At 40.5% G+C, this 24245-nt stretch overlaps 1 protein-coding gene across 1 annotated transcript in view; it reads right to left on the bottom strand.

Moving 5' to 3' along the window:
- The window catches only part of ALK (anaplastic lymphoma receptor tyrosine kinase), a 245971-nt gene that overhangs the window by 171963 nt on the left and 49763 nt on the right, over positions 1-24245 (bottom strand). Inside the window, exon 3 of the mRNA XM_019473734.1 lies at positions 4289-4490. Coding sequence (XP_019329279.1) covers positions 4289-4490 — 202 coding nt within the window. The remainder of the gene's footprint in view (positions 1-4288; positions 4491-24245) is intronic.

Below are 24245 nucleotides of genomic sequence, written 5' to 3'. Positions count from 1 at the left end.
GTTACATTATTTTTTGGGACAATAACATGATTATGGAATTAGTGAGGAGAGAGGTCTGCAATGAAAGACCAAATTGAAGTTATGCTGTCATTTGCTATAGGCTTATTAAAAAGTTTGGTTTGATATATAGTATATAATACTGCAACTTACCATTAATACTGCAGGTAGAGATGTAAAATAATAATGGTAATTAAAATGAACAATGATATTTTTGTCCTTGCCCAACTCTAACTTCTCTGAAATACACAGATCAAAAGAAATAAAAAAATCAATCCTGTATTACAAACTCTGACCTTGTTGACAAGTTTTCCTTTGTGTTTTCCCCATTCTGCCAGGCACATTTACAATCGTACTAGCTTGATAATTATAAATTTAACAGATGGGAAAACAAATAAGAGGTGAAATGAAATCAGTGGCCACAGTGACAGTCTGACAAGCACCCAGAAGTCAACATTCAAATTGTGGCAGTAACTCTGCTTTGCTAAATAACCAATATGCTAGGTAAATGTACTTGCTGCCTCCTCATCTCCAGTAACACAAAAAAGGAAGTCCATTAAATAGCAACAAGAAAGGATTGTATACAGTACCATGGGAGCAGAAAAACAGCAAAAGACAGTACCCACATCTTGTGGCATTTGGGATAAATCAGAAAGTGCTGTGCTCCATGGCAGGAACTGTAACAACTCTTTTGGCATTACAAAGGATCGATAGCACTGCACTGATTCTCTCCCTGTATCATTTGCAGGTGCTTGTAAAACACAACAGAATCTCAAGAGATGCCAGAAGAGACTAACCATACCAAAAACACATCCACAAAGTCAGATCATCTAGAAACTCTATCATGCAACAAATCTAATTCTAGTAGAATATAGTAATGTGTTGTTCCCCATAGAGGAGTCCTACTGATTGCTTAGGAACTAAATTAGAGAAGGTCTAACCAAAAGTGTTCCAAAATCCATGGTTTAAATACAGAGTAAGATCTTTCTGCTCTTGAAAAAAAATATATAATTCTGTTGAACTGATAAACGAGGACATAATTATCTTCTGAGTGGTGTTGGAAATAGTATGTAGAAAAGTTATTATTGTATTTGGCAAAGTTTCTGTATAATACAAAACAAGCATCCGTTTGCCAGCCTCTGGTGTTTCATCACTCGGGAACCATTCACAGCTACCACTTCTGGCATATTATTCCCGAAGTCTGTTCCATCTGCCCTATCCTACTGCTATGTCATGCATCTTAAATTAGCTACCTTTCTTCCTACGTGCAACAGATCAGCTGCAGTGAAATATGTCCAGTAAGAAAATAAAACAAATATGCGTCTTCCACACAACAACTTCTGTAATGAATATGCCTCATTATGGAATTGGTACAACTCTAGTCCACAGGCTTGGGCTATTTTTTTCTAAAGAGAATGAGACCAGAGGAGCAAACAGAACATCACTAGTTCTGCCTTTGAGTCTTTATGCGTGCTGAGTATCCATCAAAATCACACCTGGTATTTTGCACACAAAGACAACATGGTTGAACCCTGGTAACAAATAAATATTGGGTGCTATGTGTCTCTACCTGACTAATAAAATTTCATAGCTTTACATATATTCTACTTAAAATCAGCTCCAAGTGCTGTCAACCAAAACCTTTGCTTGCTTGGTTTCACCCTGAACGAAATGATAATGCCTGACAGCATCTACTTTTTTCTCTTGTAAATGTAGGTGAACTGTGAAGACCTTGTAAGATATGTAATTCAGGTTATGCAGTTTAAAAAAAAAAAGGGGGAGGATAAAAAGATACTGACACTGTACATAGTTCAAGATATGAGAAAATCCACCCTGGAATTAATCTACTGCTTTACCACCCTTCAGGTGCATTTGTTTCAATAAAACATACTCTTCCTGCTGTGAGCTTGGTTTTAAGCAATGGCATACATTGCACATACAAGTCACTGGGAACTACGCACGCTTTACACCTCTTGTTTGCAAAACAATATATAAAGCGAATAGAATCAAAGAAGTGTCACCTGTGAAACTAAAGTGTTTTTATTTCTAGCACAGGCTCATCACTGAGGAATTCAATTACCTTGTGCTCAGAGCTAAAATCCTTATAAAATTTTATAAATCATTTGGTTATAGCATGGTGAAATAATTCATTACAAAACAATACAATTCTTTGCAATTTCCAAGACAAAATAAAATAGTAAACAGAACAGATTTCCACTGTAGGATTGCTAGTTCATTTAAGAACTTTACTGAATTATTCTTGACTTCCAATCAGCTATTCTTGATTGCTATTTAAAGAAAAGAAGATTTTTATAAAAGTGAGATTTGCATGTTTTGTTATCAGAGCTGGGATAATCAAATATTACTGCTCCAAACAAAGGGCAGAGGAGCACTCATAAATTCTGGAATGAAGGTTCAGGGCAAATGATAACAAACTGCTACCCTATCATCTGTGGCTGCTGTCTGTGCGTAGATACTTAACTATCCCTATGTGACATTTATGTGGGCACAATATCAGAGCCTTTCTATATTGCTGAGCTGGGGGAAGAGCTACTACCTCTCACAGTGAAGAGACAAGACCAGAGGGGGAAAAATGAACCAGCCAGTTGCTCCAGCTGCGAAGTTTTATAGCACACAGAGTACCAAGGAGTCAGCCATACAAAACCATGAAAGCCACAGGCACATCCTTACTACCCTACGTGCCACAGAAATGCTGCTGGGGAGTAAGCTACACTTCTTGCAAGCGTATGGGATAGCCAAGCTATAACCAAAACCACCTTCTTTAAAAGCACAGACCCTCTTTACTGTGGTGACAATCTCCATCTGCCATCTGCAACGCACAGCTGAGTAGTCCATATTGTCTCCAGCAGATGGCAAAGGTAGGCATTTGTAATCGTAGTTAAAGTGATCTTTCCCTTCCCTTCAAGGCTCCTTACTTTGGCAGTTGCCTGTGCTCCTGGTGAGTTCTGCCTGCCCACAGATCCAAGCTAGAGCTCCTCCATGCAGCACAGCAAAGCATTTTACAGTATTCCCTGCAAGCGCCAAGGAACAGTAGCATTGCCAATGCAGGAGGCACTTTGCACAAAGCATGTTTATTAGCTGTGACACAGAGCACAGCATTTGCAAAGAGCTAAGGAAGAAGACAGCTGCTGCAGCTCCCCTAATTACCTTTCCCCAGACATCAACAGTAATTTACAATTTGGATGATGTTGCTGGAACTAAGTATGATCTAGATCCACACACAAGCTCTCCTCCTCACTTTTATAGGCCATGTGTTATACGAGAATTACAACTATTCAAACTGTTTCTATGAGTTAGGTTATCTCCCGTAAGGTTTTTTTATTGCGCATTCTCCTTTTGCTACTGGAAAATACAGAATTTGCTGTAGACAGTAATCAGATAATCACATCTTGTTACAAGCACAAGCCAGCAGGACTTGCTATTAGAAACTCTCTGATCTATCACACCAAAACAAAGAACATTTGAGATGCTTAATAAAAATTACGCTTCTTAACACACATTTCACAGCAGAAGTAAAAAATAAAAATAAAAAAACCCAGTATATAGAACAGGTAGAACATTAGCCTCACATATATCTAAATTCAATTCTAAGTTACTCCACTAATAGTGAACACTTATGTGTTCAGCTCCTGCTGTTTTGCTGCTAACCGAAATTTAAAAGAATGCACAGGAAGTTTGACAAATTAGGACACCATCAACAATTAAGATTAATTGCACAAAGAGGATAAAACATTTCAAACAGCTGCACCCTTGAAAGATCAAAAGCTTTCCTCCTCTGGCAGTAGCTCTGAACTGCTTTATTGACAAGAGACGGCATTGAAAAAAACACAAATGCAAGACAAGACTTAAAAAGTATGTGGACACATGAAACTGCAAAGACTCAGTAGATATTCTAAGCCCAATAGTATACTTGGGTAAAGAAGCAGTAAAAAGAAATCAGATAGAGCAAATTAGACAGAAAAGCTTTAAACTTAGGATGAGTATCCAGACTATGTCTGTACTTGCAAGCACTGAGAATAAAGATGATGTTGACGTACAGACTCACTGTTACATGGATCCAGTAGTTTGCTGATGCTTTGTATAATAAAATAAGCACCAATCTCCAGCTTCTACAATAATTTAGACCCATGCAAGACAAACATCTACTCGGTGTGGTGTCCTGCTCCCCTTAGTAGATGTGCAGCATGCAGCATGTTGTGGCTGTATTGCTACACAATCGTGTGATTCTTCTCAGCTCAAGCTGTGAGTCAAATGAGAGGATGAGACTTACCCATGTTTCTCTGCACTCTCCACTGATAAGATTTCACTGCTGCTTTCGTCAATGGGAAGGACGTGAGCAATATATTCTCCACTCTGCTGGTAAAACTTATAAACAGCCACTTGAACTATGCATTGGTCACTGCTGCTTCTCAGCCAAGGGCTCAGGATGACGGGGCTTGGCCTCTCTGATGCATTGAGAAACAGAAATGAACCTAGAACAGATGAGGCAACAAGAAAGCTTTAAGAACAAAAAACCCCAAAAGCTTCACCAAGTGCAGATGAATACTTGTAATTTTTATGCTGCAGCTCACTCTGCAGCCCTTCCATACCTCCCAGTCAAAGACTATGTTTGCCAACTAGTTTGGAAAATTTGCCCATTTTGTATTAAACCCATTAAGATATTCCCAGGCAGGCAACATTTGGATGGTCCAAAACAAAGATTATATTTAGATTTACCTCCCAGAAGAAAAGGCATAAAGTGGAAAAAGCCATAAATATTCAGGGCAGGGAAAAATAATAAACAGTAACAATAAAACTCAATCAACCAAGAGACTTCCAAAGTTAAGTCCAGGCAGATGATTAAGGAGTTTTAGGTTTAGATTCTTGCTTTCATGTATCTATTCTTCCTGGACTTCACCCCCATGTCTGTAACCTCTCAGGTGTGGTCCAGACCCAAACATTATGGCCTTGGTTCAGTGGGATCCTGATTTGACAGCTCTGATATGTATATATACACACTTTAAAAAAAAATAATACTTTATATTTATTTCTCTCACCCAAATAAAGAACACAAATTCAATAGCTTTACTTTTGCTCTCCTATAAACAGAAGAGTGCAGCATTTTTAAGTCATTAGAGTCAGGATAAAGCCCTGACATAATTTTATTTCTTCAGCAATTCATTCTAATGTATTAATTTTATATGCAGCTAATCCACATTAAACATTTCATTATTATCCAATACATTGACTACCTTGGCCTAATTCTATTTCAATACAATCTGAGGCATGTCCAGTGGGACAGAGGTAATGTATTTTCATTGCATTGTTGCTCATTTCAGGGAAGTCAAATTGCTCCCTTTTGGCAGCTGACCAATTTACCAATTTGTCCACAGAGCAAGCACACTGGGGTGTGTAGTTGGTAAATGAAAGGTGCAGTTAGGTAAATGAAAGGGACCAACAGTTGAAGCAAGAAAAATTGTGATATTCCACAGATTCTAGCAAGACTGGTCAGATAATCAAGACAACGAGATTTCATTTCCTGGAGCGTCCATTAATAAAGCCTGTCTGTTAAGACTTAAAACATGCAGGTCTGATGAACAGTTTAATTTCAGAGAGAGAGAAACTAAGACTCAACAGGGCTGTAATTTAAACCTTTTTTTAAGTGTGCATGAATTTTAGCAGGAGCAGCAGCTTGTTTTTGAAAATACCAAGGTTGAATCTTCAGAGGAATAATCTTCCACATCACTGAGCATGGCTCAGCTGAGATCCACGGTGTCTAAGAAATCCTGTAGAGGGGCCACGAATTGATCCTGCTCACCTTCACCTCGGTGCCTAAGCTGTGGACCACAAGGTGCAAACCAGCCACTCTGAGCTCCTGTGGTAGTCCACCTCATCCTAAAATGGATCTGGTGAATTGTCCGTTGGTGGTTCCCATTTCTCTCCATGAACTGAGGGTCAGGAGCTCAGATTTGAATGTCTCACTGTCAGATGCCAGTTTAAAATAGGGGAATTGCACTCATGCTCACAGATGTCCCCTTTGAAAAAGTCTGATTTGGCAATTCATCTCAGGTCACATACATGGTAATAACGGAAGGGCTAAAAATGAAATGTGGATTTCTGTCAACCACCATGTTTCCCTCCCATACACACATTTATCATAAGCAGCATTTTTGACATACTTGTCAAAAACAGTGTTCTTGACATTGGCATCACGTTAATGACATCTCTAAAACTAGAAGACATTTGTACTGAAAGAAACAAATAGAAATACATAAGGTACAGCCTGCTCAGATGTCGAGGTTTGTAAACAGAGAGGAGTGAAATGTAGTTGCAGCATTTTTTTTTTAGTAAGATTCCTTTATGGGAAATAATAGCCTTTAATCCAGTTACTAACGGAATGGTTTGATGAGTTTAAACAAACTCTGTTGTTGTCACAGTTATATATACACACAGTATTTTTGCTGGTCAGTAAAAGAAAAACAAAAACCCAGCCACATCTATCATCCTCTGTCTCTCCCTTTTGTTGCAAACAAAAGAGAATTAGAGCACTAAATCTTGTGGCTTTAATTGTAGCATCCCCATAAGAACACTGAAATCTGTGACATGAAAGGGAGCAAAGAGACTTCTGCTGGTGGCAGAAAGACACTAAGCGTTGCAATAATTGCTGATGGTAACTTGCCAGGTGCAAGAGCCATTTGCTCATCTTACTGCCTTGCAACAGGGACTCAGATTTTAAAAATAACAAACAAAAAAAGGCAGCTCTCATTCCTTCTTTTCTTGCAGTGGTTCTAAATAAAGAGAGCTTCCAAGGATAGTCCCTCTCATGCCCTGACTTGGGGCCAGGTTTGAAACGTCAGTGAAGTCTAGTAGTAGACAAGGCTAGCTGCTACAGCAAATTTGTGAGATAGTCACTAACCTCCTTTGTTTTGGCTTTTATATTTCTACTCTCTCTTTACAGGGCTCACACTTTGCAATTGTGGCTTATTACTTGTCACATGGCCAGTTCTACCTACTAAATTATATTGCTAAAAGGAATACAATTTTGCCGTGGTGGGGTCTACCCTGGCACAGTCTCCCAGGATGCTAGGAGGAACAGCCCCACACTACACTGCTGTGAAGCGGTGCCTACAAAAATCTCTCTGAAGGACGCAGCTATTACGCTGTGTTGGCCTCACCACCGGTACACAGTCTTGTCAGAAATGTCCTCCTAGTGTGTACTTTTGGGGAGATCACCTACCTGGGCAAATACTAGACCTATGGACAGATTACCTTTTTTAATTTTTTTTTTTTTAATTTTAAAAAAAGAAGAGAATAAACATAACTTTATTCTTGCTTTTGAAAGCCCAACCATCTCGTGGGTGACTTCCCTGTCTGCTGTGGTGTTCTCTTTTTGCTCTTACTGCTCGTCTAGTCCATCACTGCTAAGGAAAGCCGCATTTGGCTCTGGTGTTATTGGAACTGTTTCCAAAGTTGGAATGAGGGGTACTTGCTATGAAACCACACAGAAAGCTCAGAGGCTTTGTTACACAGCAGAATTTGAAGATTCCTGTTCACACACTATGAGTTAGATCTGCTTATTACAGAGCAGACCGGTGAGTTCCTATAGTAACAGTGCCTAACACCTACACTTGACATTAACATCGCACATACTCTTTTCCACATAAACAATAGACTCGAAACACCAATTCAGACAAACCCAATTTCATGAATTTGCTGTCTCCAAAGCATACACAACATATCTGTCAGTCAACTGCCTACATACACACACATACACAAAGACAACAAGCTGCTGACAGAGGCCCAAATCCTCTTTCATTACAGTTGACAGGACTTACACTACTGAAATCAATGGCGTCAAACCCCACAAAAGAATAATTAACGTGTCTGAAGTGAGAAATGATACACTTTTGAACACAAATCCTCATACTGCTCCCTTCCCTCAAAGGCATAATCTCTCAGTCACTGCTTGCCACTGTTTCATCCGACAGCCTCCCAAGGGATCAGTATGAGCACCATTTCCAGGATCAGATTAGAGACCGCTACTTAGAGTTAAAAGATCCCATGGAGATCGATTTCCCATCCACACTGAGGGACAGAGGAATGTTCTGTTTCACACCAGTGGACTTTCTGGGCAAAATTAGAACCTACGCGTTCGCTTGTATTTCCCTCTGGTGGGAGGGAATCCATGTGGCACCCTCTGTCTGAGATGATTGTGTAGACCCCTAAGACTCTAAGGTTCCAGCTATAATTTCCTTGCACTTATTTTCTTCTATTAGCTCGCAGCTCTAATAAGGCTCTTGGGATCTTCCTGGGTGAATAGCTAGAAAAAGCACTGTAGCTTCAAGCAAACTTCTGCTGCTATTTAGATATCAAGGGGTATAAGCTGAGATGAAAGGCCCCTTCACGGTACATGCTGCCAGTGTCATGTTCTACTGCTCAGGACTCTGAACGGTCTATTCGCTTTTCAGAAAGATGTTCACCAATGAGTCATTTCAGGAGTATTCCGCTACAGGTTTTAAATTGGACTCTGGTGGCACAGCGCAATGCTGATATTAAAGAGATGCAGTTAAAATAATCACATTGTAACTAGATATACAGACCCAGGCACTTAGCACTTCCTGGGTCCTGACCTCATTCATCATCATCACGCAGAACCATGTGGTTGCAGTGGGAACAGCATTCAGTCTTTTACACCAAATACACCTGTTTGCATTTTGTGACTAAAACCCAACGAGCTGATACTGCTCTGTGGTGTTTCAGAAACTGCTAGTCTAAATTGCAAATACTTTATTTTCCACATTCCCCCTGAACACTTACAAACTCTGGGAGAAACCTACCAATAGTACTCAGCTTCTAATCATATCTTCCCCTACATTTTTAATACCTGCAGTCACAACGCAGTGGCTTTCCTGATCCTCATGCATTGTGTCTGATAACATCTCTGGCAACTTGCTGTCACTTCAGACAAACACACATAAAAAGCTATTTATGCTTAAGCACAGGGAATTACTGCAGTTGACATAAAAGGAATATTACACGACAAATTAATATATCCTGCATGAAAAAACTGCTGTTGATCCTTTGGAAGCTTGTTTACAACTTTTTAACATTCATGTCATGAAAAGGGAAGCATGGCTTAACAGCTTAGTAGCAAGATGTTTTTGAGATGATGAAGACAGCTTCAAGTTGTGCTGTTCAGAACTAATGAGGTAGCAGAAATATTTGTAAAGAAGAAAACTGATGCTAATGTACTATGCATGTACAGATACACTATGAATAAGGCACCTGTCCAAAGAAGCTTTCAAATGAAGGGGTATAGACTGGTAAGACTCAAAACCACACCAGCAATGAAGACCATTCTTGCAATCTTTGGCCCAACATCCTTGTCTGATACAGATGCATAAAACATCTGAAACTCATGCCAGTGAGAATGCTGAGGCAACCCTGATATGTTCAAAAGACAGAGCCATCACTTGGCCCTAGGAACTGGGCAAACTTAGTATCCTATTGCTAGCCCCTTTAAAAGCTGGTCATCTGATAACTGCCCAATAGCTTTGAATGCATCCTGCTAACTGCTCATACCCTAAATCCTTCCTAGTCACTCTCAGGGTAAACGCAGTAAAGAGCCAGGTCAGGTTCTTCTGCTAAACAACCTCATGATGCTTGGCGAGGCCAGTGCACCGTATTGTATCCTTTGACCTTTCTGAGGCAGCAGTCTAGGAAAGATGGCTGCAACCCAAAAAGACAGCAGCCTGAGAAGTTACAGTGGAAAATAAGGTTCTCCAGGAAAGCGTTCACTGCAGAAAACGGCAACCAGCTCTTCTGGGACAAACACATGGAGGCAACTCCTCAACTTGCACCTGAGGTCTAGGATTTCCAGCATGAGACATTCTTGTATACCTGATATCACACAATCAAATAAGGTCCTAAAGACATGACATCAAACAGAGCAATGGGACATAAAAATCAGTTACAAAAGTGGCATGCATTAGAATTCATGAAGAGGGAAGTTCACATTATCTGAAAATAATATTTAGCAACACACCCAAGCCAATAATACACACAGAGCAGACATCCAGATACCTGATACAAATTAAAGCGTCCCCATGCCAATTCAAGCAGATTTCTTCCCTAATAACCAAAGACCCTAGTTTTGTTATTTTAACTTACTTTCTTGAAAAGCAAGGCTCAAAATACAGCTAGGCTGACTTAATCTGATCACAGTTATAAAGCAGCAATTTAACAATCCTTTGCAATACTGATAGATTGTTATTCTGAACATAAACTCCATCTTCCTACTAAAAGGATTTTATTACCTTTCACGTACAAGTTCAATACTCTACCAGATTAAATTAGAGCTGTAAAAACTATTAACAGTCAACGTCTGTTGGGGACTGTACAGTAGAAAAAAAAATTTAAATCAAGTTTTATGGTATTTGGAGATGCTGACTGGAGAGAACGTTTCCACTAGTATCACAAAACATCCCACAGAGCTGGTCTTTGGATTCTTCATTTTACACTCAACTTCCAAATTAACTATTCAAGCAAAATTCTCATAGCAGGAGCTCAGTAGTTGATAAAAGCCATGGAAGAACTGGGCACTACCTGAGTGACAACATTAAGAAAAGATACGGTTATACTTTTCTAGGCTTATTTATACGTATTTTCTAATTGCCTCATCAAGGCTCTGAAATGTGCTGAACACTAAGAATGTGAATAGTCTCCAGTGCTGAGTGCAAAGTGACTGTATAAGCACCAGAAGATTTGCAACATGCTATACTTGCATCTGACTTAAAATTCATGAAGGTAACAGCCTTTGAATTATTACAAAATTTGGAGCTGAACAATTCTTAACAATCTAATTATGGTAATTGGATGATATCTTACCCCGTTTGAAGTCCATCAGAGTTCTTGCTATTAGCTTAAATAGAACCAGGATTTCGCTTCTAATACCTAGCAGTATGTGAGCACATTTCTCTAGATGATGCAAGAGCAATTCAGAAATGCTAATGAATTCATACTAACTCTTGTGGGCATGTAATACATTTCACAAATGGACAAGTTAAGGCAGACATTAAACAACTGCAAATAGCATGTGGCCAAGATTAGTATCAGAGCAGAGATCTGCAAGTCAAGGGTCTTTAAAATTACCTCCTATTCAAGTATTTTTCATTTCCTAAACATAAAGAGGAAGGCCAATAATCCATCAAAGAAAAATAAAGTCATATTTTGTCCTCTCACTAAGGCATCAGGCAAATTTGGTTTGCCCCATATGATTTCTCCTAAATTCAAAGACTTCACTCATATAAAACCTTCTCCCTCAAACAACCAGCATTCACTGTGATCCTTGGGAACTGCAGCAGTGGTATAGAAACATAACTTGAAGTTAGGAAAGACAGGAGTCCTCCTTTTTCTCACACTCCAGTCCCAGAGATTTTCCGTATTAATTTACCTATTCTCTTAGAGGCAACCCTGAAGCCTTACATGCAGAGGGAGCAGTCTCCTAGCAGTGACCTTCACACAGCTCTTTTACAGGTTTCCCCTGTTGCTTCCCTAAACTCAGGCATAGTGTCCAAAGGAACACTGTTATAAAACTTTATTACTATTTATCAGTTTAAATTCCAATAATCCCTAGCATATCCATATGGAAAGCTGAATCCCATCACACTACTTTAGATAGACAACAATAAAAGACGTTTTTCTCACAAAGCATTTTACATCCAGTTTTTCAAAAGGAAAAAGTCAGAAGGAAGAAGAAAACAATTAAAAGCTCCAAGTATTGCCTTCCGTAATGGGAGCTAGAGCCAGATGCTGTTACAGCCCAATTCCTAAATGACTCAGCAGTGTTTGCTCCCAGCTGAAAAGCACTGAACTGAAAAAAGTAGTTAGTTAATTAAAAACTTAAAATTCAATACTGAAATTAAAATCTTTCCTAGACAATGACAAAAGAGTGTTTAAATAATTCAGCCTTGCACAGCTGATTAACCAATATGCATCTTCTCTTTTGCTGCTGACAGAGGCGGATGGCAAGTTACTTTTGAGATCTCTGTTCTGAGACTAGAGGATAGGAGAATTTTCTGTCATCATGAGCAAGACAGACAGACAGACCTAAAGGGAAAGCTAAGAGGAAGCTGGTCCTGTCAATAAAAACAGAGAGGCAGAATGCCTGGTCAGTACTTCACAGTGTGTGCTGTAGTTAAGGGGAGGGTGTGAAAGGAAGCCTAATGCTGTGCCTCTAGTTACCACTTTGCTCTCAAGTGTGCTTATTCGATTACACTCAGGAGGCTAAAAGCTTAAAAATTAAGAAGTCTGACAATACTCTGACGCACAAGTACCTGAATAGAAACGTGCCTGGAACAGAATGGGTCTTACAACAACTCACAGTTCAGTAATGTCAGAGACCACATTAAACAAGTAGCAAGTATTGTGAGTTATTCCCCTGAAGAACTACAAAAGCCACAAGAGAAGGTGCATAAGTAAAACTATTTGGTGTAGTCCTCCTCCGTTTTCATTCTGTGCCAGAATTAAACTCATCACATAGAGGCTGCCATTATGTCAGCTTTAAGTGCGCAAGAGTCATAACTCAGACCATCGGAGAATCATGAAATTGGTCCACAGATAAATAAGATAAATCTTGAGGACATGGTGTATTTTAATGTCTCATACATTTTAATCTGTCCTTGTCAGCCTCTCCTCTACATACACACGTGTACACCCATGCACACAGTACCAGGAGACAATTAGTTGGCCAACTCTCCCCAAAAGTATTGGGAAAGGTGACGATCCTATCCAGAGCTTGTTGAATGCCTGATAGCATAAAGCATCTGTTGCCAAATCCCTGCCCATCCTAAGGCTCAGCCATCCTTCCTCCATCTCTAGTCTCCATGCCACTTCCATCCCAAATCAGCCTTTCAGTAACTCAGTTATCAGTTCTGCACTATCAATTCTGCACACCAGTTTTGTCTGGCAGACCCCTTTCCACTCATCTTTTAGCTCCAGAGCTCCCTCATATTTTCTGTGCTTTCCTAAGTCATCGTTGCTGGGATGAAAAGGGAGAAGAGTGGCTTGGCACACCAATTATAGGATGCAAAGAAATGCAGATGGCAGGAACCTTTTGAGGACCACTCCTGTGAAAACCACACTGGTTGCTGGTTTTCTTTCTGCTGATTCAAAAAACCCACTTGACATTCATGTATAGGAAAAAAGCAAGCTTCACCCACACACCACTTGTCAAGGAGCAGACAAGTAAGGGGACAATGAACCTTTCCCCTAGGTCTGACAATGGGTTAGAGCTTCTCTGAATGTTGACAGACATGCTGAAAAATGACGTGGCAATCAATGAAAGAGAACAGGAGTCCAGGAGCTTATACATAATGACTTCTCCCTGCGCCTTCAGATCACTTATAAAAAGTGTTCTCCAACAACACAGTTAAATTTCACATTTAGATAGCATTTTATAAATTCAAAACATTGCATAAACATTAACTGATTAAACCTCAGAACTCTAAAAATCCATTTTTCAATTTGGAAAAGATAGCACAAAAGTGAGGGGCTTGCCTCCTTAATGCAGTAAAATCAGGCATCACATAGAATTAATAGTTTGAACTGCTCAAGTGCCAACGATACTATTTACGATGGCAACATTCATTTGAAAGAGTTGGTTTCATCTGCTTCTTGCAGTTAGCTCTTTAATTAAAATTCTACCTAATCTGCCTTGTTCGTGAAATAAAACAGATTCTCCTTTCTATTCTAAAGATAGTAGCACAGGTGAAGCAAGGAGGATGGTTCAGATGAAGGCTACATGTCCTGGTGGGATCAGATCTCGATAGACTGGACTCCAGCTATCTGGACTCAGTTCTGGCCTCTGGAGGGCCTCCCAGCACAAGGAAGGAAAGGACCTGCCCGCTGCTGTCACCGTTTTACAACAGTATCACTGAACCACATGAACTTGAAGGCCCCTCTGCAGGTCTCTGTCCAATGTCCTGCTCTGAGCAGGACTGTCACCAACATTAGATGAGGGCAGCTGTGGCTTTGTTGGGCCAAGTCTCAAAAGACTCCAGGCATGGAGATTTGACAGCCTCTCTAGGTAACGTGTTCCAGCACTGCACCCCCCTCCTGGTGAAAGTCTTCCCTAAAGTCCAATCTGGGCCTCCCAAACAGCAAACTGTCACCACCGCCTCTTGTATCATCTGCTACTGCTGAGAAGAATTTGGCTCTGCTGTCTTTGTATGTCTCCATTGGGTGGTTGTAGGCCACCAGTAGCTTACCTCTCAGACACCTCTTTCCAGCCTAAGCAAAGGCCAGCTCCATCCACCTCTCCACAGGGGTATGTGCTATGGGCCCCTGAACACACAGGCAGCCCCCACTAGGCCCTGCCAGTTACTCTACATCCCCCTTGACCTGGGAAGGGGAGCCGAGGGCGGACACAGCAACCCAGGTGTGGCCTCACCACCACCAAGCAGGCGGGGATAATAACTTCTCTTGGCTGCCTTCCTCCTACCTTATTTCGGGTTGAACGGCTGCCTACCCTTATTTGTGATGCGTTGGGTCCTCTGTAGTCCTCAGGTCCTCTTCAGCAGGACTACTCATCAGACCATTGCTTCCCAGCCTGGGGTGCTGCACTGGCAGGACCTATCGCAGGGGCAGAACTTCTCGCTTCTGGTAGCTCCACAAGGCTCCTGTTAGCCCAATCCTCAAATATACCACGGTCCCTCTGGAGCAAAGCTCTGCCATTCAGTGCATCAGCCAAGCCCCCTGTCCTCTCAGTTAAGGACCATCTAGAAATTTGACCAGTGTCTCATCATGCAGGTCACAGGTGAGGATACCGAGCACTACCAGCCCCAAGCTTTACTGGTGTCAAGGTGCCTAAAGCTTTACTGAATTCAAGCTGAAGTACATCCATGGTCCTCCGTTACTCACACGGCCAGTCATTTGACGCAGAAGACCATCAGGCTAGTGACTTATGATTTATCCTTGGCAAATCCATGCTGACTATTCCCAACTATTTTCTTGTCCTCTACCTGTTTGGGAATGGAGTCCAAGAGGATGTGCTCCATGTTCTTTCTAAGGACTGATAGGAGGCGGAGAACTACAGGCTGGTCTAAGTCCTCCATCTTGCCCTTCATAGAAATGAACATACTGCTAGTCTTTTCAGGTTGTCAAGGACCTCCTTCAATTGCAATGATTTCTCATAGATTTTAGACACTAACCTCAGCTTACTTTTACAGCACCTTTGGGTTTACCCAGTCCCGAGGATTTGAATGCATCCGGCTTCTCTGAGTAGTCCCTAACTTGGTGCTCTCCCAGTGATGGCTGCCCCATTCCTGAAACCATGCTGTTACATGCCAAGGCCTGGGAGCAATCTTGGCCTGAAAATGCAGCAAAAGAAAGGCACTGAGTACTTCCACCTTCCCAGTATCATCTCTCACTAGGTTGTGTTGTCTTCTCCTTCTAAAAATGCTTTAATGTGTACCAAGGAAGACCAATGGATCATTTTAAATACTTTTTTTACAGGGCCTAGGAGACTCACTGAAGGCCAGACCTCTTTACAGAGAATACCTTAGAAAGTCGCTGCACCAAAGAGTCCAAGGGAATGCAGGAAAAGACAGCTGGCAGCTATGAATGGACAGACAGTGACAATGGCACACAAGGAAACAAAGAGGAGCTTCAGTCCTGTCAACAGTGACCACTAAAGCACGTGTATCCCAAAATATTTTTGCTGCAACACCAAACCACAATTCCTGTGCCTCATCTCTTCTCTTCAGTTTGCTATTCTTACTGTGAATGCACTGTGATTCACTTAGAAATCACACTTCTGCTGAGGAAGAGCCATTTCTTCTTTACTTATTCTGCAAACTGCTTATCACACTATTGGGCTCTGAATACAATTAACTGACTGGAATAATAAGGACACTGCTTTTTCTAGCGCAGACAACCAAGCCCTCCACTCTTCTTGCAGGCAAATACCTATGGGGCTTCAATGTGGGTTTCACATGAGTACAAATTGTAGAAGTTCAAGCTCAGGATGAACATTATGGATGAAAGACTGTACAGCTCTTCTGCTCTAAAAAACAAAAAACACAGCCACAGGGGATCTGCGCACTGAACAGGGCATGCCAATCATCTCACATGTTGTAATCCTACCTTCAGAATGCCTTTTAAATCAATGCTACTTCTCAAGAGATAAATGTTTATCTTAAAAAATAACAAATTTGGACAGCACAAAGCCTAGCTATAATGGAGAAATTTTACATGAAATTCAATTAAACAGCACTAACCGTTACACATCACAGAAGTTTTTTTCTTCATGGAACAATAAGAAAAGAATATTTAAACATCAGAAATGTCATCACAGCCCTACCAAGCATTTTGTGCCTCAAAAGTCAAACTGAGGAAGTCACATACATTATTGTAGGGGGAGAGGTGGGTGGAGGTGTATCTACAAAGTGGTACAAGGCTCTTCTGACCAACTACATTCACTTTTCAGTCTTACTGAAACTACCTAAGGAGAGAAAAAAACCAAATAGTCAGACTTATCATTTTGTTGGCATCCTGAACAAATTACCTTTAGCTCACTGACATTCTAATTTTCTAAAAACAGGCATAGTTATGCTAAGAAGGTTATGACTTGTGTATTTATCTTGGTTATAATTATTCCACCCTCTTTTCACTTCCCTAAGATATAGCATAAATGAGAAATTCCATTCTATTTGTTTTCTGTTGGCTGTAGACTGAGAGAACTATTTTCTTATTAAAAAACTATCTCCCTACTCTAGTTTTAGCCTGGAGATAACAGAACAAGGACTGGATGGCAGGGTGAATTGGAAATGGATTGTGGCTCATAACATGGATTTTATACAGCCCAGGACGGCACTCAAGAGTTCAGAAGCTGGGTCTGCCTGACAGAGTGATTCCAGCTGATGGTTTCAGTAAGTCCTCATCACAAATCCATTACCATTATCAGTACCGAAGCAAGACATTTTGGTGAGGTGGTGTAAATGAAACTTGCATGGTTCCTGTACTGCAGATACACAGTGGATTTTGACCTCAGCGCTGCCAGATTCTATCTGCACTAGGTCCTAAATGCCTCCTGTTGCTTATCCCTATGGAGCAAAAACCCAGTGAATGTTACTTTTGAAATGAACAGGTACATCAGATAGCATGTGCAAGAGGTACAGAAGTGATTTAGGAGCCCAAAGAGATCTGGCCCATGAGTGGGGACAGCTTAACTTCACACAACTATCCTTGCCCTCAGCTTTTCACTGTGACGACAGATGACTTACCTGCTAGTGAAGCACTAGTAGAAACACCTAATTTCACAAACATGCATTATGGTAAACTGGTGCAGTGTTTTATGCAGCATGGTATAGATGAAAGTCAAAAGTAAGCAGAGTGAATTTAAGGTACTTCTGGGAAACCACCCATGTTGTCTTTAAATTCACAAAGGACACTGGTGTTCTACAGAGCGACAGGGAAAGATGCTTAGGACTTAGTTTTAATAAGACTGCTTCTAAAAGCTTGTACTGCAAATCACCATATTATTACAAGAGGAAAGATCTTACCTGTTAATTCACTTCTACACCATTCACGTAATTTGCCTACATTTTGCATTTCACCTGCAGGTCAGTTTTCTTTGCATGACTATGCTGCCTTCTTTTCCTAATTGGAAGCATTAGCACAAGGCTGCCAAAACTTGTGGCAAGGGATAAGTTATTTAAACCCAGACAAGATTCTGCTTTCTTTGACTTCAAACAAAACCTTATGACCACCTGCCAAACGATCCAAGGTTCAGTAAACCCATGTTTTTTTGAAAGCATCACTTCTGGCCTTAAATCAGTCTGACAGCCTTCTTCTAAGGATGGAAAATAAACTCCCTTAGGAATAAGCTAGTGGAGGCAGCAGACATGCAAGCTGTAATACAACAATGAAGAGCAAACAGAGAGTTCTCCTATTTCTTGTGACATCCAGCCACATAGGATTTACCGCTATTGCTTTTCAATAACCTGAGTCCTACACAGAGCCAATGTGCTATGGGCTGTTATGAAGTGGCTGGCAGAGACTCCATAAAGGTTACGGGAGACACCCAAGCTTCACTGAATAACTCTCCCTCCCTCTTTTCTGTTTAGATAAAGGTAAATATTGCAAGGTCATATGCAGTAGAAATACACTGCTGACAGCACATCACTATGGAGGCACTAATAAGCCCATAGGTATTTGTGCATATATGTCATATTTGACAGCATGCACTTTTACAGTTCCTGCAGGCAGTATTTTTCATCCTAACTGGCAAGGTTTTAATGTTTTTTTATTAAACTGTTTTTTGAAAAAAAGGAATAACATGCTTTTTCTGTTCATTACAAATGCAGAAGTGATCCTGAAGGCAACACTGAAGAGACTTTCAGACTGAGGAGGCTTTCAAACCATTTCCATCTTTGAAGATGAGCTATCAAGGTACTTAATTTAGTTAAGTCTCAGTATGGCTATAGCCCTTGTTCTAGGTACAGTTGATAGTTTGTTTTTTTTTTTTCCCTTTAGGACAAATGTGTAAGAGGAAACAAACAGAATTGCTGAAACAGAAGAAAGCTGCCTTCTTTTGGCAGCCTTCAACACTGAACAACTACCACCCCCATGACTCTTGCATCAAGAGAAAAGGTGCACTAGTCACTTTCAGCTCTTGACACTCTTGTAGGAAAATCAACTGAATGGGAACTCTGAACACAGGCAGATGGAGACAAGAACAACATCGGTGAGATGTGTGACACCCGTATCCTCTCTTCAGGGCTATAATTCAGTGTTCAGGCACAGGCAGATGAGATGGGGAATCTTAGGACCTTTGTGGTTTGAGATACCTGATATTCAAAGCTTCTGCCAGAAGCTAAGCACCCCTACATGCCAGCTGAAAATGGCAGGCCGGGCTCACAGTGACCATCTCTTGCTATCCTATAGACCGCAACCAAATTGAACGCTAATAAATGTGTCCGTAAGTCTTCATTCATTTTTTTAAATGTGCATAGAAAATAGTGTTAAGGCCAGCATGAGCACTGGACCTCATACTTAGGAAGTGGAAAGTTTAAATAAAATGAGCTGATTCCAACAGCTCTTTCTGCAGTAGCCCTTACCTGGGATCACTTTCTAGCACTCTGTTTCAAAGATAAGGGCCTTCACACACTGTAGATACTCTAAGGATGGTTTCTCAAGTCAAGTTTGAAGCACAATGGTAAATTAAGTTTTCAGTGCTGCTTCATGTACTACACTTGTTTAGTGAATGTGAGAGGCATTATTTGCAAAAATATCAACATGGTACATTTGACTAATTTTGCAAAGAAACTGATAAAAATCCACACTCTCTTTCAGGGTGATCCTGAAACAAATTATTAATTATGTTGTACATGTTCTTTTCTTCTTTAAACTACTGTATAAGCTTTACCACTTTTGAAGGTTTCAAATACAAACTGCAGAATGCCTTTAAGTGGAGGAACGTCTTCCTTTATTTGGAAACAGCAGGCAACTAGAACTTGGTAATCATTTTACATCACCACATGGCCCACAAAGCTAAGAAAATGCCCTCTTTAGAAAATGCTAGCCTGGTACAGCTAGATGGAAATCAGATGGCACCTTGTATTACAGTAAAAGCATCAACTTTCTAGAAAATGAAGCATACAAGACCCAAAACACACCAAATAGGGCGGTGAGGAACGATATACAAAGCCATAAAAGCCAACCTTCATGGTCCTATACAGTTCACTCGGCAGTCCTCAAATTAAGAGGGCAATATACAGCAAACTCAATTTGATGCTATTGCTGGAAATACTAAAGGGTGTTCAAGGGTTTGACATCAGCCTGCTATTTGCAGGTCGTAATACCTTGTGTGGGGGAGATGAAGGCTGATTAAGGATCATCATTCATAAACACTTGGAACAGAAACCATTCTGAAATATAACACCACTCAAAAGAATCAAAATATTTCATATTTTCTAGGGACCTTAAGTACTGGGTAAAGCTAGCACCACCTACATTACAGCATACAGAATAAACCTGGCTTTATAGAAATAACAGTGACAATTTGTTCCTTGGTCTCTAGACTTCCAGCAGGGCTATCTATTTATGACAGAGGATTTCTGTCGTGTGGATACTTACCCAGTCGGAAACTGAGTTGCAGCTGCTATTTATTTCATGTAGATCATCCTAAACCTTCACAGCTGGTAAATTTTGGCCTTTATAATTCAGATACTTTTAACATAGTACCTTTCCTCCCCAGCCACCTGCTTCAGAAAAAATCAAATCGTATCTGGCTTTCTGTTTTGTCAATGATGCACCCTCTCACAGGTGCTGACACTTTCTTTAACTTTGCAGTTATTATTTCAGATAGATTAGGAAGATCCCTCCGCACCTTAGCACTCAGCGTATCAGGCAAGACTTAAGAGGATCTCAATTATGAGAGAATTGTCAGTTTTAGGGGAAAAAGCACTAATGTCCTATTATAGTTGCTTAGTATCAGGGCCCACTTGAAACTAAAATAGTGAGAAAACAAAGACACATTTAGCCCAAAATTTATTTTTCTACAGCTAGCAAATTACCCTACTTCTGTCCTGAATAAAATCAATCTTTATCTTCTATAAGCAAAGGAACTATTCCACGCTTTCCCTCTCCCTCTTTGGGCATGTACTTTCATACACAAAGTACCAAGCCTACTAACTACACCACTACTCGCATGCACATAGCACTTACTGCAAGGAGAGAACAAGAAAGAAGATTACATACAGAGAATGTGTGTGTACTGCTTTCGGCTAGGATAGAGTTAATTTTCTTCATAGTAGCTAGTATGGGGCTGTGTTTTGGATTTGTGCTGGAAACAGTGTTGATCACACAGGGATGTTTTCGTTGTTGCTGAGCAGCGCTTACACAGAGTCAAGGCCTTTTCTGCTTCTCACACCACCCCACCAGTGGGTAGGCTGGGGGTGCACAAGAAGTTGGGAGGGGACACAGCCGGGACAGCTGACCCCGACTGACCAAAGGGATATTCCATACCATATGATGTCATGCTCAGCATGTAAAGCTGGGGGAAGAAGGAGGAAGGGGGGGACGTTCGGAGTGATGGCGTTTGTCTTCCCAAGTAACCGTTATGCATGATGGAGCCCTGCTTTCCTGGAGATGGCTGAACACCTGCCTGCCCATGGGAAGTAGGGAGTGAATTCCTTGTTTTGCTTTGCTTGTGCGCGGGGCTTTTGCTTTCCCTATTAAACTGTCTTTATCTCAACCCACGAGTTTTCTCACTTTTACCCTTCCGATTCTCTCCCTGACCCCACTGGGGGTGGGGGGTGGTATAGGTAAGTGGCTGTGTGGTGCTTAGCTGGCTACTGGGTTTAAACCACGACAGTATGTAACTGGACAAAAAGAATTTCCAGCACCAGGCTGCTACTTGTTGATGGGGTAAAAATCCTGAAAAGACAGAATTCTGATGTCCCACTCTTTGGGGACATTTTAATCTATCTCCTGGATTTATTTAAAAGGTTGAAATAAACACACTTGTGTACTGTGCCAACCTATAACTTAGTGCTGCTTTTCCTGTTCCATGCAAAGGTAGCTTCTAAATATATATATCTCTATATATTTAATATTCCTAGTACATTGAGAGGATACATAGTTTAAAAAAGAAATCTATCTGTGTTTTTTCCTTAAAGCAAATAATTTTTTTCCAGTCAGCTCTCCTTACCTCACCATGCCTGGAACACTCATGTTGACAGGCGATTGCTTTGTGCTACCTTGATAACAAGCCAATTACAAAGCATCTGAAAAAAATGGCCTCCTATAAAATTACACTGTAGTTAATGAAGCACAGAAACTGTGCCTAAAATGGAAAAGAAAACCAAAAACCCAAAACTCAACAATCCAGAAACCTATTAGATGTACTAGTAATCTGGCCATGAAATGATAAAGGTTTGACATCCCATAAATTGCAAGCATCTAGTTTGGCTGTCGGGAAATTGCTTGCATACAAGTCACCTCAAATCCAATAAGCTTTCCTGAAAGTTTGATTATAAGTGAGATTATAACTCTATTATATTAATCACTGCAGAAGAAGCAGACAAAAACCCCCATACCAGACAACACCCTAATTGAGAACAATAAGAAAGATGAATAACATATGGTAGTTCACATAGGTGCCATGGCTTTGTAATTGCTAAATTCAATTAAAGGAAAAAGAAGTCGGAGATTCTGCTACTGTTATGATTTGCGTATTATAGTTCAAAAAAGAAAGCCTTTCAAAAACTAGACTGTACTGAAATCAATCCTACAACACTAACAGCAAAAAAGTCTGAAAATTTTTGGATAATAAATGTCAATATGAATTTGTAGTGAATATGCATACATTACAGGAACATTGTACATAAAACCCATAATAAATATTTTGCATTTCTGTAGCACTTTTCATCTGAATCTTAAAATGTGATTCATAATATATTAATTCTCAGTACCTACCTCATTGAAGCAAATGTCATATAGGGATTTAATTTGCTCACCAGGAAAAGCACCACATTTTGAGAAAAGGCCAGCAAGACTTTAATGGTGTCAAGTAACACTACAAAATAGGATAAGAAATGAAGAAGCTCTTATCCAACCAAGTAAGATCTAGAGAGAGGAATGTACCTCCAATGGCAAGACCTGAGCTATCATCTGCAACCATCTCTTACCAAAACATGGTTGTCTGTTGCTTAGGCAAAAGAACTAAGACTTTCTTGGAATCTCATAAATGTTAGATTACAAATCCTCAAAAAGGAGGAATATCTTTACACTTTGTCATCTTGCTGCTGAAGGCAGTCCACCTCCTTGACTCATGTCCTCGCTATGGCAAGTACATAATACACTAGCTTACAAACTGACACATTTTGCCCTGGGGAGAAAGATGGAAACGAAACAAAATGTTACTGATGGCACTGTGATTGGTCATTAAGAGAGCATTACTCTGACTGCCAACGCACCTCATAGAGACGTACTTCAGAAATGTGCCCACCTACAGAATTAATGGAGGGGCTAAACAGACATGTAACTATCATGGCACACAGACGTGAACACGTAACCTGTCCGAGGACTTTCCACAGCTAAATTACAAAGGTAGCAAAGCAATGGTGATAGGATGCAAGGTGAGTATCTACAGAACAAGCCAGAACCAAGATCACAGAAACTTAAATTTGTTCTAAGCAGAAGTACAAGACACTGAAGGTTTGTCTGTTGGTGGGCTTGTCTCTCAAAATATTACTTTTCAGTATTTTCTTAAGCCTAATTTTTAAAAGCCTAAACAAAAGAATAACTTAAAATGAATTAGCATTAAGCATACCGAGATCATTAACAGGCTAAACAGCAATATGCTTCCAGGGCACCATGCCACCTCCAGCCAAACCTCACTATCGGTCTGAACTCTAGTTACAGAATAAATGGATTGACCTATTTATTTCATGTCTAAATTTTATTAGAGGATTAACTTATTTATTTAGCATTCAGCAATGGCAGCGGCAAAGGTATTTGTACTCTATGAAGTGGTCTAGGAGAGGTAAAGAGGGTGACTGAATGAACTTTGTTGATGCAACTGGATTGGTCACACAGTGCAAATTCCTGCAATCAATATAACTTCTTGTATGTATCCCTCTCTCTGCTCTAGCTACTCGCACACAGCAGCTTTCTTGCTGCTCTCACACTCTCAGTCTTAAACCACTGATATTCATTTTACATTTTTCTTATCTCCAGTTTTGGTATTTTTCCATCCTGTCCACAAAGGCTTCTCTTTAACTATTACCTTCTCTGCTGCAAGTAGTCTTGCTGATACTTCATCATCTCTACCAGTTTCTAAATCCTGCTTGCCACCGTGATCCTCTACTAATTTCCTTCCCTTTGGGATTCAGCCATGAAATCGAAGATGAATCAGATACCAGACATACACATTATCATCAGATTAAATTTATCACAGCTGCATGTCCCATTGCCTGTAGTGAGTGAAACTGAAGTAAAAAGAAGAGAAAACATTATGAAACATCTGACAACCACCCAAATTTATGTCTGTGACCAAGCTATGCTATTCGTTGCCTTCCCAGAAAAGGACCAGCTATGGTTTCCACTCGGCCGAAAGCAGTTGCCAGAAGGAATGTGGCGACCCAGACGGAGCCCTCACGCAAGCATACAGCTGTCCAGGTCTCTGGCTGCAGGGAGTGCCTGAGCCTGTCAGTTGTACCGGAGGGCAGCAGAGACACCACCTG

This window comes from Aptenodytes forsteri, unplaced genomic scaffold (assembly GCF_000699145.1).
Source record: "Aptenodytes forsteri isolate BGI_AS27 unplaced genomic scaffold, ASM69914v1 Scaffold280, whole genome shotgun sequence".
Lineage (NCBI taxonomy): Eukaryota > Metazoa > Chordata > Aves > Sphenisciformes > Spheniscidae > Aptenodytes > Aptenodytes forsteri.
Note: the sequence above shows the minus strand (reverse complement) of the source record. Positions and strands in the feature narration are given on the sequence as shown.